This window comes from Apodemus sylvaticus, chromosome 1 (genome assembly GCF_947179515.1).
Source record: "Apodemus sylvaticus chromosome 1, mApoSyl1.1, whole genome shotgun sequence".
Lineage (NCBI taxonomy): Eukaryota > Metazoa > Chordata > Mammalia > Rodentia > Muridae > Apodemus > Apodemus sylvaticus.
In genome coordinates this window covers 191,161,874-191,176,910 of record NC_067472.1, presented here as the reverse complement: position 1 = coordinate 191,176,910, position 15,037 = coordinate 191,161,874, and the positions used below count along the sequence as shown (strand labels likewise).

The following is a 15,037-nucleotide window of genomic DNA, read 5'->3' as shown; positions in this document are numbered from 1 at the left end:
AAGATGCTCTGGTCCAGATAAGAGGTGGCTGGGCCCCTGTGACCCAGCCTGGTTACCCACTACACTTGACAAACACAATCACCTCATCGGCTCCTCTCCTTCCAGACTAGAATCCAGTCCTACAGATTACAGCTCCTCACTTAAATAAATGAAATAAAAGCAGACAAACAAAAAACGTTTGTGCGTGCCCATGGGGATGAGAGAACAACGTGTGGGAGTCAGTTCTCTCCTTCCACCCCGTGGATTCCAGAGACGAAGCTCGGGTCATCCTGCTGGCAGCAACTACCTTGACTTCTGAGAGCTCTTGTTGGCCCAGCCACACCTCATTTCTTCCAAGGTTTCTCTTCGTGCTCAGAAACAAAAACAAACAAACAAACAAAAAACCTAGCCCTTTATCCCTCAAACCCTATCTAGTTCTATTCGCCCTTCGCCTACTTTCTGGTGATGGGAAGGCCGACAACAACGACGAGGAGCAGACTCTAACCACATAGCCCAGGTTGGCCTCAAATGTGTGATCTTCCTTCCTCAACGTCCAAAAGGCTAGGGTTTCAAAAGCACATCCAGGCCCAATAGTTCCTCACTTAGTTTCCTCCTCCTGCTTCCTTGGTCTGCAATGTCCTTCCTTTGGACTTATTTCTGTAAAGGATCTCCTTGCCTCACGCACCCCCACTGATGTATGCTTGGTGCATGCTAGCTAAAACCGTCCTCAGTTTTCTTAATAAATAAATAAATGTATAAATCAAGGGGGGCTGGAAAGATGGCTCAGCCACTGGCTGCTCTTCCAGAGGCCTGGAGTTCAATTCCCAGCAACCACATGGTGGCTCACAACCATCTGTAATAGGATTTGATTCCTTTCTTCTGCTGTGTCTAAAGACAGCTACAGTGTACTCATATACATGAAATGAATCTAACAAAATGAAAGAGTTATTACTATTATTATTTTATTTTATTTTTGTGAGTTGGCGTGTCTGCACATTTGTGCAGTGCACAAGGAGATCAGAAGAAGGTGTTAGATCTCCCTGGAGATGTTGGTGCAGTAAGAGCTCTTAACTACTAAGCCATCTCTACTGCACAACTTTCTTCTTTAAAAATACTTTTGTTACCTCTTATGTGTTAATTATGTTTGTGTTGGGGGCAGGGTGTGCATCTGTGCTAAGGCATGCATGTGGAAGTCTGAGGACTGTTCTTAGGAATCAGTTCTGCCTTTTGACCACATTGGTCCCAGGGATTAAACTCAAGTCACCTAGCTTAGCGGCAGACACCTGCTGAGCCATCTGGTCAACCTGACCCTTGTTTCTCAACATTGCACTTACCTCAAACAAACCTTAGACTATTGGTGAATTACTTGGGGTGGCCATCTCCCTCTGGGTACTATAGAAACTTTATGAAGGCAAGTTTCACTATACTGCTTCAAAAACCACACATTTGTGGGCAAATAAAACAGGAGGAGAGGGGTTGGTGATGTAGCTCATTTGGTAGAGTGCCTGTCTAATGTGCAGGTTGATTCCAGCATAAACCAAGCTTGGTGACCCAAACCCAGCACTTGGGAGGTAGAGGCAGGAGGATCTGAAATAGTCCAACCTGAGACCTTATTGGAATGGGAACTATGGCTTTGGGTCCTAGAATGGTGAGGAGTGGGGTGCTGAAATCAGACGGAGGAGAGAGACAGAAGTCAGGTGAGCTTGCAGGTTAGCCAACAAGAGCTCCCCTTCAAAGAGAGGCTTGGGGGTTGCCAGCATCCCTACAGTAATTAATGCTTTAGAGAGGTAGAGGTTCCTCTCTCTCCTCCATAACAATAACTGTAAAACTTGGCCATAGTAAGGCAAGTTTGGTGACCAGCTTTGGGCTGTCTCTGTACTTTGGAATTGCATGATTTTTTTTTCTTCCTTTCAGATTTTGTGAGTTGTGTTGTTGGTTGGTTAGATTTTGTTCTGTTTTTTAAGCAGAGTCTTGCTATGTGTGGGCCTGCCTGGAACTCACAATGATCCTCTGACCTCAGCTTCTCCAGTGCTGGCTGGCATTACAAGGCTGTGCTACCATTTAGGAAATGGATCAATCTCTTTCATCGCTGTCTTCCATGAGCGGTAAAATTTGTGGTGGAGGTGAGGTTGGTGGTGCTCATCCATCCCCCAGCCACAGGTGGTTTCTGTCTCTATGACAACCCTGGCACCTTTCCAGGTGCTTACTCTGCTCACCTCCTTCTCTCAACCCGCCTTGTCTTCAGGGGGCAGTGACTGGATCCAGAGCGCAGGCCTCTTTTTTTTTTTTTTTTTTTTTTGATGCAGAGTCTCATTTAACCCAGGCATACTTGAACTCTGGATAGATACTCATGCCTTTTCCCCTCAAGTGCTGCTATTATAGACGTGGGATAGCACGTGCCTTAAGAGTTACTTTATTCAGAAAAAGTAAGCCACCGGGCGGTGGTGGCACACTCCTTTAATCCCAGCACTTGGGAGGCAGAGGCAGGTGGATTTCTGAGTTCGAGGCCAGCCTGGTCTACAGAGTGATCCAGGACAGCCTGAACTACACAGCAAAACCCTGCCTCAAAAAAACAAAAACAAAAAGAAAGAGTAAGCCTTGTTTCTGGACCTCTATTGTTGTATGTATGTATGTATGTATGTATGTATGTATATGTGTGTATATATCTGTATTGTACTATACATTAAATAAAATATAAAACTTATTTATTTAATGCATATAGATGCTTTGCCTACATGTATGTCCGTGCACTACATGTGTGCCTGTTTCCCATGGAGGCCCAAAGAGGGTGTAATATCCCCTGGAATTAATCCCTCTGACAGCAGAGGGTTGTGAGCCATCATATGTGTGCTGGTCCTCGAACTCTGAGCAAGTGCTCTTAACCTCTAAGCTGTCTCTCCAAACCCTACAAAATACCTCTTGGTTTTTACATTTTATCTATCTATCTTATCTTATCTTATCTTATCTTATCTTATCTTATCTTATCTTATCTTATCTATCTATCTATCTATCAGGGTAGCATGCACATACCATGGTGCAGCTGTGGAGATCAAAGGGCAACTTGAAAAAAAAAATCTTTTTTTTTTTTTTTAACCATGTGGGTCCCAGGGATTGAACTCAGGTTGTCGGGTTTAGCAGCAAGCACCTTTACCACTGAGCCATCTCTCTGGCCCCAACACTGAGAATACCAATAAGGTCTAACATCTCTGGGGAGTGACTTTCTTCCAAGGGATGGAACTTTTTCAGATTGGCCACTGTGGGTCTTGGCCAAAAGGCACCCCCAGAATCTCTCTCAACTTTCTTCCTTGTGATGCATTAGATTCACAGATAAAAAGTGCATGGAATAAGTGAACAGTTGAAAAACCGTTTTTAAAGGAACCCCAGGAGGGTGAGAGGGCACTTGCCTTGCCCTGGTTCCAACTTAGCATGCAAAATACAAACAAACAAACAAACAAACAACCAGGGCTGGGGAAATGGTTCATGAGGTAAAGTACCTGCTTTGCAAGAATGAGGATCTGAGTTCAGATCTCTGGCACTCACGTAAAAGCAGAATGGTGCAGCACGATTCTGTAGGGAGTGAAGATGTTATGCCCAGGTAGCAGGTACCCTCAAAATCACCAAGGAACAAGTTCCAATGTAAACACGTAAGGGTCTTTATTCCGAGCTCTTAGCAAGGTCTCCCATGGTCCCCACTGCAGCTGGTCAGAGTGAGAGCCCCGAGTCTAGGGGTGCAGGGTTTGTGGCTACGGCAAGCTTGGGGGATTTCCACACAGGTCAGCAAGTTAATGTTTTAAAAACTGCCTTTCTGGAATACTCTGCAGGAACCGAACATGGGGACAAAACCACCCGACAAACAGGATGGCTAAGTTACCTAGTCTCTGCAAGATGCCTGAAGTTTTCTAATCACACCTGGACCCTGCTACTGTAGCCTGACAGACTGTTACTAAGGGTGGGGCTTGCCATAGGATGCTTGCTCAGGAGGACTGTGATTGTCTTCCTGGAATTGGAGTTTAGCACCTGGTCTTGCACAAAATGGAGTTTCTTCAAAAACAGAGTTGGTTGGGATTTACAAAGACAGGCAGACACCTGAGGTTCATTAGCCAGCCAGCTAGCTTAGCCAAAAAGAAGTTTCAGATTCAGAGAAAGACTGGGTATGTGGGGACTGATGAGACGGCACAATAGGTGAAGGGGCTATCTGCTAGCCCAGTGACCCAAATTTGATCTCCCGGAGACCCATATAGTAGGAGAGAAAGAACTTCTGAAGTTTCTTTCTTCTGTCTTCTTCTGCACACACACACACACACATACATACACACACACACACATGCACACACACATGCACACACACATACACACATGCACACACACATAGGCACACATACACACATACACACACATGCACACACACATAGGCACACACACATACACATATGCACACACACATAGGCACACATACACACATACACACACATGCACACACACATAGGCGCACACACATACACACATGCACACACATAGGCACACACATACACACACATGCACACATACACACACATGCACACATACACACACATGCACACACACATAGGCACACACACATACACACATGCACATACACATAGGCACACACACATACACACACACACATACACACACGGCTTTTTAAATGTTTGGGGGCCCTTGAGATGACATGTGCCATCATCATGTCCAGCTATTGTGGGCTTTACATTCTAGTGTGCAAACAATGGGAGGGAGTCAAGAAGTAGGATAGTCATATAGCGCTAGGTACTTCAGAATGGGTATTTGGCTGTGCTTATGGATGGTGCAAAGCAAGGCTTTAAGACAGAGGGTGAGACAGCACATGCCATTTTCCTGCCCTCTGACTGTTGGATGGAGCAGGAAAGTCAGGAGCCCATGCAGGCTCCTCGTCTGTCAGAACGATCTGGGAGCCAGGTGAGGGGATAGAGAGAAACCTGTGAATGCCTTTAAGATGGATGCTGCGGGTAGCATGTAGGGCCAGTTCTGCATATTTGCGGCTTATCTGTGTCCGTTGTACATTTTATCCCGGCATTCAAGTGGTGTGGGCAGGTGTATCCCTATGAGTTCATATCCAGCCTGTTCTACATGGTGAGTTCCAGGCTAACCAAAGCTATATAGTGAGACGCTGTTTCAAAAAGTCTAGGGCTGGAGAGATGGCTCAGGGGTTATGAGCACTGTCTGTTCTTCCAGAGGTCCTGAGTTCAATTCCCAGCAACCACATGGTGGCTCACAACCATCTGTAATGGGATCCGATGCCCTGTTCCGGTATGTCTGAAGCAGCAACAGCGACAGTGTACTCATATAAACAAAATAAATATTTATTTAAGTCAAGTCTAGAAGCCAGGTGGTGGCAATGCATGGCTTTAATCCCAATACTTGGGAGTTTGAGGCCAGCCTGGTTTTATACAGTGAGTTCTAGGAAAGCCAGGACTACATGGAGAAATCCTGCCCTGATTAAAAAAAATAAGTCTAGGACAACTGTGATTGTCTGTTTTGTTCACTATAGAGCCCTCACAAGTATTGCATCGAGGGGTCACTTAGAACAGGGCTGTGATGGAGAATGTGGGCACCACCTTCCCTCCTCCCTTTGTCTCAGTCTCCTCCTGGATGTATCTAGGTGTCCCCAAACAGTCCCCTTCTAAGGACCAGGCTAATGCAGCCTCTACAGAGAAGCCCTTTGCGCTATCCTATCTAAGCTGGTGTGCTCTGGCCACTCTGTGTGTGTGTGTGTGTGTGTGTGTGTGTGTGTGTGTGTGTATACCTCTGAGATCTCTACCACTGATCCACACCCCCAGCCTCTCACTGGCTGATTGCTAGGCAAGATCTTTACCACTGCGCCATGCCCACATTAGCTCCTTGATGTATTCTAGGTAAACCTCTAACACTCATCCAACCCTGTCCCAGCTCCAGCACCCCCCCACCCCCCAACGCCTGCTAAGAACTGAATTTAGAACGTGCATGTGCACGTTAGGCAAGGGCTTTACCACCGAGCCACGCCCCAGCCCCTCACTGGTAGATTCTTGGCATTCTACCATTGGTCTTCATTCCCAGCATTCTTCTCAATCTTTCCCCAGAAAATGTTAATGTATCTGTGTGTGCACAGTTATGGAGTGCCACACGTGTGTGGAAGGAAGCCAGTGGACAACTGCGGGTGTCATCTTGACAATGGTGTTCCTGCCCTTTGAAATAGATCTCTCACTGGCCTAGACCTCATGAATAAGGCTAGATTGCCCGCTCCCTAGTCATCACACCTGGAATTTCTGTATGAGCTCATGTCCTCGTGTTTTTGAGTGAAACATTCACTGAGCTATCTCCCTCACCAGCCCAACCTTTTATGAAGTTGAGGGCCTAAGTTGCCCAGGCTAGCCTTGGACTTCTGAGTCTCCTGCCTCAACTTCCTAAGTAGCTGGGATAGCAGGTCTGCACCTAGGGCAGCTGCTCCCACTTTCTCAGCAAAGGCCTTGTTCATCGTCATACAAAAGTACCATGTCCGTTTGATTCTTCCCTCCCTCTCCACACTCACTGCCCACACGCTGCAATATCAGCTCTAGGAGGGCTCAGTATTTTCTGCTCTGCTCGCTGCAGGGACTCTGCAGCCTTTAGAATGCTTGGTGTGGAGCATGCAGGCACACGCGTGGAACATGCGTGACTGGCCCTCTTCTCTCCTGATGGGCCGGTTGGTCCATAGGGTTTCGTGAGGGAGTCTAATGCACACCCTCATCTGCAGAAGCCACAGCTGAAGGTACGGAGCCTCTTGAGGAGTCTGCTTAGTCTTCAAGAGACATGTCCTATGGGGTGTTTCTGGGTACTAACAGGAGAGTGTGGGTAACTTACCAGTAGCGACACTAGTGAGGTATAGAACAGGCAGTTAATGACTTTCTTACTAGTCATCAAATGCCTATCCTCAGGGAGGGGTGGGACCCTGTGAGTCATCACCTCACCCCCACTCTGGTAACTGCTTACAAGGAGGGGCAGGCTCTTAAGTCTCTCCCTCAAGAACCCGTATTTATTTAGTGACTCTATTCTGTTTCTAAAGATTAAAAAGAAATGTGTATATGGCTTTGTACAGAGCTCACGGAGGCCACACACAAATACTGGAGCTTGAGTTACAGATGGTTAGCAACAGTCTGGTGTGGGTGCTAGAAACTAAACTCTGGTCCTCTGGAAGGACAGTATTCATTTATAACTGCTGAGCCATCTCTCTAGGCCCTAGGGGACATAATCTAAGTCCAAGAGGGACAGAGCCCCCACCTCCCTGAAATCCAGGATCAGAAAACAAGCCGGTAGTGACTGAATGAGGTTTATTGTAGTCCCAGAGACATTGGGGAGAGGGGTCAGGGGGTCAGGTTGAGGCTCACAGGAGAGAAACCCCTGGCCAGGTTCTCCTATCCCTTTGGGAAGTTGGAACAAAGAGTCAAGTTGTAGTGACAGAAAGACTGAAGTACTACAAGGCAAGGGGAACCTCAATGTTACCACCTCCACCAGGTCACAGGATCGGGAAAATCATGGTCAAAGGACTGCACTCTACAGCGTAAGGGAATGTCCGCCCTATTACTCTAGGCAGAGTGGGAGTAGGCCACAACCATTCCAGACACCAGCCCTTCCAAGTGGGTAGGAGCATGTGCATCTGGGTTAGTCCGACCTAAGGGGCGGGGAGACTTTGGGCCAGTCTAATCTAGTGCTCAGGATGGGGGAAGATCAGTAGGGTCAGACCATTCTGCAGTAAGGGAGACCTAATCTGAGTGTGGGTTAATTGAAAGTGGGGGGCATCTACCCTGGTCCTCGTTCAGTATAGGAAGCAAAACTGGTGGAAGGCAGATTTTGGTTATACTCATTTTCTGGGGCCACCAGTAGTTGACAGGTATCATCTGGAGGGGATCCTGGAGGGGTCCAAGATATGGCCCCACCCCCAGTCCCTAGATGAATCAGGTCATCTGGAATGATGGCTCACAGGGGGAGTTAAAGCCACGGGGTGCCTACATGCTATCTGCTGAGAGATGTTAGTGGAGTCCCGTTTTTTCATTACTATGTCCCCAGTCTTGGAGGCCAGTTGATTTGAACATGCTGTGTTCCAGGGGTCTCAAAGTGAAGACTCTCTATAGGTTTCAGAGAAATCCCCCAACAATTATGTTCTTGCTTCACTGTGGTCCTGTGTGGGTTCTGGGTGGCACCATTTTTCCAGGCAGGGGCCTGGCTCATCTTATGGTCTGGCTCTGGACTTAGTGGGCAGGGGTGTCCTGGTTATTCAGTCCATGCCCCTGTGTAGCTTCAGGTGCCTGGAGAGGTTGCTAAGGGTGATGAAGCCCTTGCCGCAGATGTGGCAGGGGAAGGGCCGCTCTGTGCCATGCAGCAGCCGGTGACGCTTGAGGTAGCACTCGTGGCGGAAGAACTTGCCACACTCCAGGCACGGGAACGGCTTTTCCCCGGTATGGACCAGCACATGCCTTTCCAGGTCTCGAGGCGAACGGAACAGCTTCTCGCATTCGGAACAGCCAAAGATTTTCTTGCCACGGCTGGAGGAGCCGGGTCCCGGCCCGCCAGAAGCCTGCTCGCCCTCACCGTCGGGGGCCGCCTCCCCGCTACCCTCACCATGGCTTGCGCGCCGATGCTCCTCCAGGGCGGCCAGCGCCGCGTACAGCGCCCCGCAGTGGCCGCAGCCATACGTGGCTGGGCCTGAGTGCGCCTCTAGATGGCTGGCCAAGGCCGGGGCAGATGCGAAGAAGGTCCCGCAGTCGCACTGGTACAGTGTGTCTTCCGAGGAGGATGCTTCGGCGGTTGCAGTCGGAGCCTGGGCATTCCCAGTACCCTCGTCCTCGGGGAGCAGTACCTCCAGCTTGGGCACCCCTGCCCCAGTAGGGCTCAGGAGTAGCCCCGCGTCCCAAGTAGGGGGGTCGGCTCCCACCTCCAAGGCGTCGCCCTCTCCTGCCACCTCCGGACCCCCACCCGTGCCCCAAACCTGCGCTGGAGGTGCACTGCTTCCCTGCAGGTCATGTGTGAGCTTGTGGCGTTCCAGCAGCGCAGGTGCATTGAAGTCGCGCTCGCAGCGCGGGCACTTGAATGGCTTCACATCAGTGTGCGCAGCCCAATGGGCTGCCAGCTCCCGGCCATGGTCAAAGCGCCTGGCACAGGCACCACATGCAAATGGGGGCAGCGAGGCCGCGGCGGCGGCTGCAGCCTCTGCCAGTCCCCAGCTGGTGGCTCCTGCTCCCTCCAGGCCCTCTCCTCCACTGGACCCCGCACCTCCACAAACAGAGCAGGGACCCACGTTGCAGCATACTGAGCAGGGGGAGCTCAGGGGAGGCAGGCCCGGGCTAGGCTGCAGGGGAGAGGGCAGTGTGCCCCGGTGCTGCCGCTTGAGATGGCGGCCCAGGCTGGAGCGGGAGGAAAAGCGGAGCTCGCAGACCAAACAGCAGTAGGGCTTCTCACCAGTGTGGACGACCTGCGGACGAGAGCCAGGGAAGGGCTGAAGATCCGGCCCCCCCCCCCCCCCCCCCCCCCGCAACAGATCCCCAGGAGAATGCACCAGAGCTCTAGGATCCACCTGCTGGCTCTCCAGCTCCGTTACTAGGCGGGGGGCCATGAGAAGGAACCCTACCCCCTTGTCAAGGCACGTTTCCCAAGCGCCCCTCAGGAAAAGTTAAAACACCATAATGAAAAAAGTAGTAGGGCTTTATCAAGGCCCGTTAAAAGAAAGCTACTTCCTCCCGGGCAGGCAAAAGAATTGAACCTGGGTCAGCAGCATGGCTCAGCGGGCAAAGGGCTAAGCCTGGGGACTCGAGTTTGATCCCTGGAACCCATATGGTGGAAGGACAGAACTAACTCCTGTAATATGAGCTGTGGCACATCTTATGCTGTGGAGCCGGACTAGTACAAGCCTTTAATCGCAGTACTCGGGTGTGTGTGGGGGAGGGGTGGCAGGCCAATCCTGTGAGTTGGAGGCCAGTCAGGGCTACAGAGTGAAACCCTGTCACAAAACAACCAAAGAACCAAACAAGAATAACAACAACAAAAAACGGAATAAAAATATTTTAAAGAAAGAACAGAGGATCAGGGAGGGGTCGGTCTATCCCCAGCACCCACACGGCAGCTAACAGCAGCCAGCAGCTCCAGTTCCAGGGAATCCAATGCTGTCTTCCTACCTTCTGGAGCACCAGGACTGAAATGTGGCACAGACATACGCGCCAGAAAAATACCCATATAAATAAGTAAATAAATCTTAAAAAGAAGATCTGAATTCTATGTTGGGCTCTGGGTGGAGACACAACATTCTAAGACGCCTCAAACACAGCATACTGTTGTCATCTCCCTAAGAGTGAATCCAAGCCAGGCGGTGGTGGTTCACCTTCAATCCCAGCACTCAGGAGGCAGGGGCAGGTGGATTTCTGAGTTCGAGGCCAGTCTGGTCTACGAACTAATTCCAGGACAGCCAGGGCTACACAGAAACATGTCTCGAAACAAAATAAAACAACAGCAAGGAAAAGAGTTAATCTAATCCTGTCAGTGACCTGGCCAGGAGACAGCTATGATGGACGGAACAGCTATGTCGTTAATGAGGTGATCCACCTGTGCTCCTCAGTTTTCCCGATGCAGTTGCTTGCAGCTCTTTCCTGAGTCTGATACTATGAGTTCTTAGCTCAAGGGCATAATAACCAGTCCTCCACTAGCCTCCTTTCCCCCCCTTTTTTTGTTTTGTTTTTTTTTGTTGTTGTTGTTTTCTTGACTGTCCTGGAACTCACTGTAAACCAGGCTGGCCTCCAAGTCAGAGATTGGTCTGCTTCTGCCTCCCAAGAGCTGGAATTAAAGGTGTGCACCGCCGCCGCCACCACCACCGCCTGACTGTTTGTCTTTTTGAGACAGGGTTTCTCTGTGCTGTCCTGGAATTCCGTCTGTAGACTAGGCTGGCCCACAGCTCAGAGATCCAGCTGCATCTGCCTCCCCACCCCTGAGTGCTGAGATTAAAGGCATGTGCCACCACTGCAGGCTCCTTTTCTACTGTCTGTCTCTTCTTTGGATACCAGCCCAAGCCCTAAGTGTGCATCCTCCCAGCCCCACTCTGAACTTTTTGTCTCTGGAAAGACTCCTCCCATGTAGCTGCTTACGGAACCTCACCGACGAGTACACCTTCTCTTTTGGACTAACTTAAAATGGTGGTCTTTCTTTCCTCCTCTTACTGCTTGCCCAGACCCCAAATCCACCTTGAAGCTGCCAGGATTTATAGCTGGCCTTTTTAGGGTTTCTTTTTTACATTCTAATAAGATGATTCTCAAGTTTCTAAGTCTGCTTTAAATTTATCTTATCCAAGAGTCTAGGAACCCTCAAAAGAGGACTCTATCTCCCTGGTCACAGCCCTGCTATGGGCCAGCTGGCAAGTTCTCCATGCTGACCTCAACTAGGAACTGATTGCCACAGAACATAGCTACGGCCAGGGCTCTGGGCACCCACAGGCTTGAGTTCAAATCCCATCCTCTTCTCCGTAAACACTCCTGCTTTTTCCCTTTGTAAAATGGACTTCAACAGGGTCCTGCACGATGCCCCATCCAGGTGGCTCTCCAGCAGTGTCTGTGAAGAAGATACTGCTCGCTTCTGTTTGTTTTCCTTCCTTGAGCCAGGAGTCCAGCTACTGTCCTCCTGGCAGCAAGTGACCCTGTGAGATGTTAACAGTATTAGGAAGTGGGCGGCAGTTCCACGTGGGAGCCCGTCATGCAGCATCCACGAGGCTGTCACTCATCCATGGCGGCCTGAGGCTTCGTGGTGATGTGCCTGCTTAGGGCTGGGGTGTTTCACACACTGCTGTAACCCCTCACCTGTGCTCTCTGGGAGAACCCAATTAAACCCTCTGATTTGCCAAACAGAACTTCTGTGCAACTGTCTCCTGCGGCGGGTGTCCTGCCTGGAGTGACTGTTGGTTGGTTTCTCCCAGGAACAGTTAACACCTGTGAGCACATCAAGGGCCTTCCTACTTCCTGGCTTTTGCACTCGCTGGTCTTTTGACTTATAATGCTTTTCCCAAGTGTACGTCTTACACTTCAGTCTCGATCAGACACACTGTGCCCTCTTGTCTTTAGCAATGTAACGTACTCCTATACATTAATTTCTGTTTTGTTGTCTAGGACAGGGTCACAGAGCCCACACTGGCCTCGAATTCTGTCTAGCTGAGGATGACCTTGGACTCCTGACTCTCCAGCCTCTACCAGCCTCTACCTCACAAGTGCTGGGATTATAAGAACGTATCACCGTGCCCTGATTTTTTTTTTAAACTCGCTTTCCAACTTCTCCCTTAGAGAACTCTTTTCTCAGAAACTGCTTTCTTTAACCTCTCTCTGGTGCCTGATCACCTGAAGGACTGTAGTTTTTTTTTTTGAAGGCCTCATTGAGTTCCATTGAAGGCCTGTGATCCATGTAGGGAAAATTGATCACTGCAGAATGAAGGCGTTGGGCGTATGTGGACCTATTGGGTGTACTTAAACCTATTTTCAAGATGGTAAGGAAGAGAATTATAACCGCAAGGCTGCAGATACTGGCAGGCATCAGACGCTTCAGCAGCAGAGAAACATGTGGGCACATTTACTAGCCAGGGACATTTCCCTGAGTGGACCGGAGTCCCAGTGTCTCGGCCACGCGTGGCTCCCTGACTCACCTGGTGGTGCAGCAGGCCAGTGGAGTCTCGGAACCCCTTGGGGCAGGCGGAGCACCGGTAGGGCCGTTCGCCAGTGTGTGAGCGCAGGTGGTTGGCCAAGTTGAAACTATGCTTGAAGCCCTTACCGCATCGAGGACACGCGTGGGGCTTGAGAGCCGTGTGTCGAGCAAAATGGCGCCTCAGGTCTGATCGGTAACGGAAGCTCTTGCCACACTCGCTGCAGTGAAAGGGGACCCGAGGCACAGTGGCAGACGGTGCTGGTCCTGGCGCGGCGACCGGGGCAGGAACCACCGGCAGCGAGGAGTCGTCCATGGTGGTGGCTTGGGGCTTTCTCTGGAGTACAGAGGAGACAGGGCTGTGAGTCACCTCTCCACCGGGCGTCCTCCGCCTTGGCTCTCTGGGCTCAGAGTAGTTGTCCCAGGGAGATTCTCAAAGGCCAAAGCCTCACTCACCGCCATGCTGGGCAACTACCTTTTACGTTTTCCCACTGTCTACAAACCCTCCTTATTCTCTAATCTTCCCAGCCACATCCATGTTCCTTTTTCTTCAAGAGGTGAAGGCTCTCCCTCAATCCCCTCCAACCCTGCTCACTACAAACTAAAGCCCTCCTACTCTTTTTGAGCACCTCCTTCTCTTCCCTAAGTATTTCTCCACAGACCTCTCACTTCTTCTAACTCTTCTTTTTGTAGGCAAGTTAGCAAAACAAGGATTTGGGGCTGAGCACATTCGCCTCATGCTTCTAGGGAGCTCACACCAGTTCTGTCGTTTCAGAAACAAAACCTTTCTACAAAGGAAATGGGCACGCCAGGGTTTACCTCATACAGGGATGGTCTGAGCTAAGTAAAAGTGTAGCAAGGATGCCGGGCAGAGGTGGCGCACGCCTGGAATCCCAGCACTTGGGAGGCAGATGCAGGCGGATTTCTGAGTTCGAGGCCAGCCTGGTCTACAGAGTGAGTTCCAGGGCTACACAGAAAGAAACCCTGTCTCAAAAAAACCAAAAAAAAAAAAAAAAAAAAAAAAAAAAAAAGCAGCAAGGTTACAACGCATGTAGGAAAGCCCAGAAAAGACTTAACTGAGCAGAGTGTCCAAGTTCCTCTTAGTTCCTTTATTCTCATATGCTTCTGAGTTAATTTGACTTTTCTTTTTCTTTCTCGAGACAGGGTTTCTCTGTGTAGTCCTGGCTGTCCTGGAACTCACTCTGTAGACCAGGCTGGCCTCGAACTCAGAAATCCACCTGCCTCTGCCTCCCAAGCGCTGGGTTTAAAGGTGTGCGCCACCATTGCCCGGCTAATTTGAATTTTCTAAGTTAAATCTTCACTGAGACTTGTTTCCAAATCCCACCCAACTTTTCCTTCAAATAAGTCACATTTTTCTATAATCATCTCTACTTTCCTATTATTTTCTTAGCTTGCCGCCAAGCCCCCTCCAGACATTTTTACCTTCATGATAAAAACCTGATAGTTCCACTAAAACTTCCCAAACTGCACACCTATATGGGCCCCCTCCTTGTCGGTAAGCTTTTCTCTGAGTCACACCTCAGGCAAACTTCACACAACACACTCTGGACCTCTCTTGTCTTACTGGACCCCATTTTTCCACTAACCTTACGAAGTTTCTTCAATTTTTCAAGCAAGGCTCTTTTGCCCCCATTGCATGTGATTCTCGCCTCGTTCCCAGCCCCACTTCGTATAAACCCCTCCCATTTTCTATTCAGTCCCTACCCTTTCTTGAAACCCCTCCCCTCCGACTGTAAGCCACGCCTCAACAAGCCCCTCCTTCAGCTCTGCCCCGCCCCAACCACCTTAAGCTCCGCCCCTCCTGCGCCCCACTGTGTGCGATGCAGCCGCCCCCCCCCCCACACTCCCGGCTCGATCTTTCGAGCAAGGCCCGGAAAACTGGTCCTTTGTACCCCTTTCCCTGTCCCTAGAAGGTCCAGTCTCAGGCGCCCGGGTCGGGGGCAGGTCAAGCGGCCCAGGGACTAGGCAAGACCACCTTGCCTTTGCGTTGCGGAGGTCCTGGAGACCAGGCAGGACTCCGGAAAGCCGGGAAAGTCTGTCCGCTTTCCTGTTTAATTACTTACACCTCCCTCTGGGCGCCGACATTTTGGGCAGCGGGGTCAGCGTCACTTCCACCGGAGAGGCCCCTCAACTTCCGCCTCAGCTCTCTTCTATTCCCCTCCTTCTTGGCTCCTCTATCCCGCCCTCACCCCGCCCTTCTGTTTTTCTTATCCTATGCCCAGCCACGGGGGTTAAAGAAGCTAGGCTGGCGCCATCCTTGTTGAGGGCAGGGGCGGGGCCTAGGTAACCCGCGGCGCCATATAGACTAAGGGCAACACTCTCTGCGTGCAGCATTTCGGAGCCCACGGTGCGGTTAGGAAGAGCC

General features: G+C 50.3%; 1 protein-coding gene across 3 annotated transcripts; it reads right to left on the bottom strand.

Moving 5' to 3' along the window:
- Nucleotides 1–7,302: 7,302 nt before the first annotated feature.
- Fiz1 (FLT3 interacting zinc finger 1) lies at nt 7,303–14,828 on the bottom strand. Of its 3 annotated transcripts, none has more exons than XM_052169791.1 (3): nt 14,736–14,828; nt 12,656–12,988; nt 7,303–9,457 (listed from the first exon to the last, which is right to left on the bottom strand). In XM_052169791.1, exons 2-3 carry the CDS (start codon nt 12,965–12,967, stop codon nt 8,264–8,266), a joined length of 1,506 nt encoding a protein of 501 aa, XP_052025751.1. In that variant the 5' UTR covers nt 12,968–12,988; nt 14,736–14,828; the 3' UTR covers nt 7,303–8,263. The 3 variants fall into 3 exon arrangements, with proteins under 3 accessions (XP_052025751.1, XP_052025759.1, XP_052025767.1); XM_052169799.1 differs by having other exon boundaries at nt 14,653–14,742; XM_052169807.1 differs by lacking the exon at nt 14,736–14,828 and adding an exon at nt 14,259–14,340.
- Between the last annotated feature and the right edge of the window lie 209 nt (nt 14,829–15,037).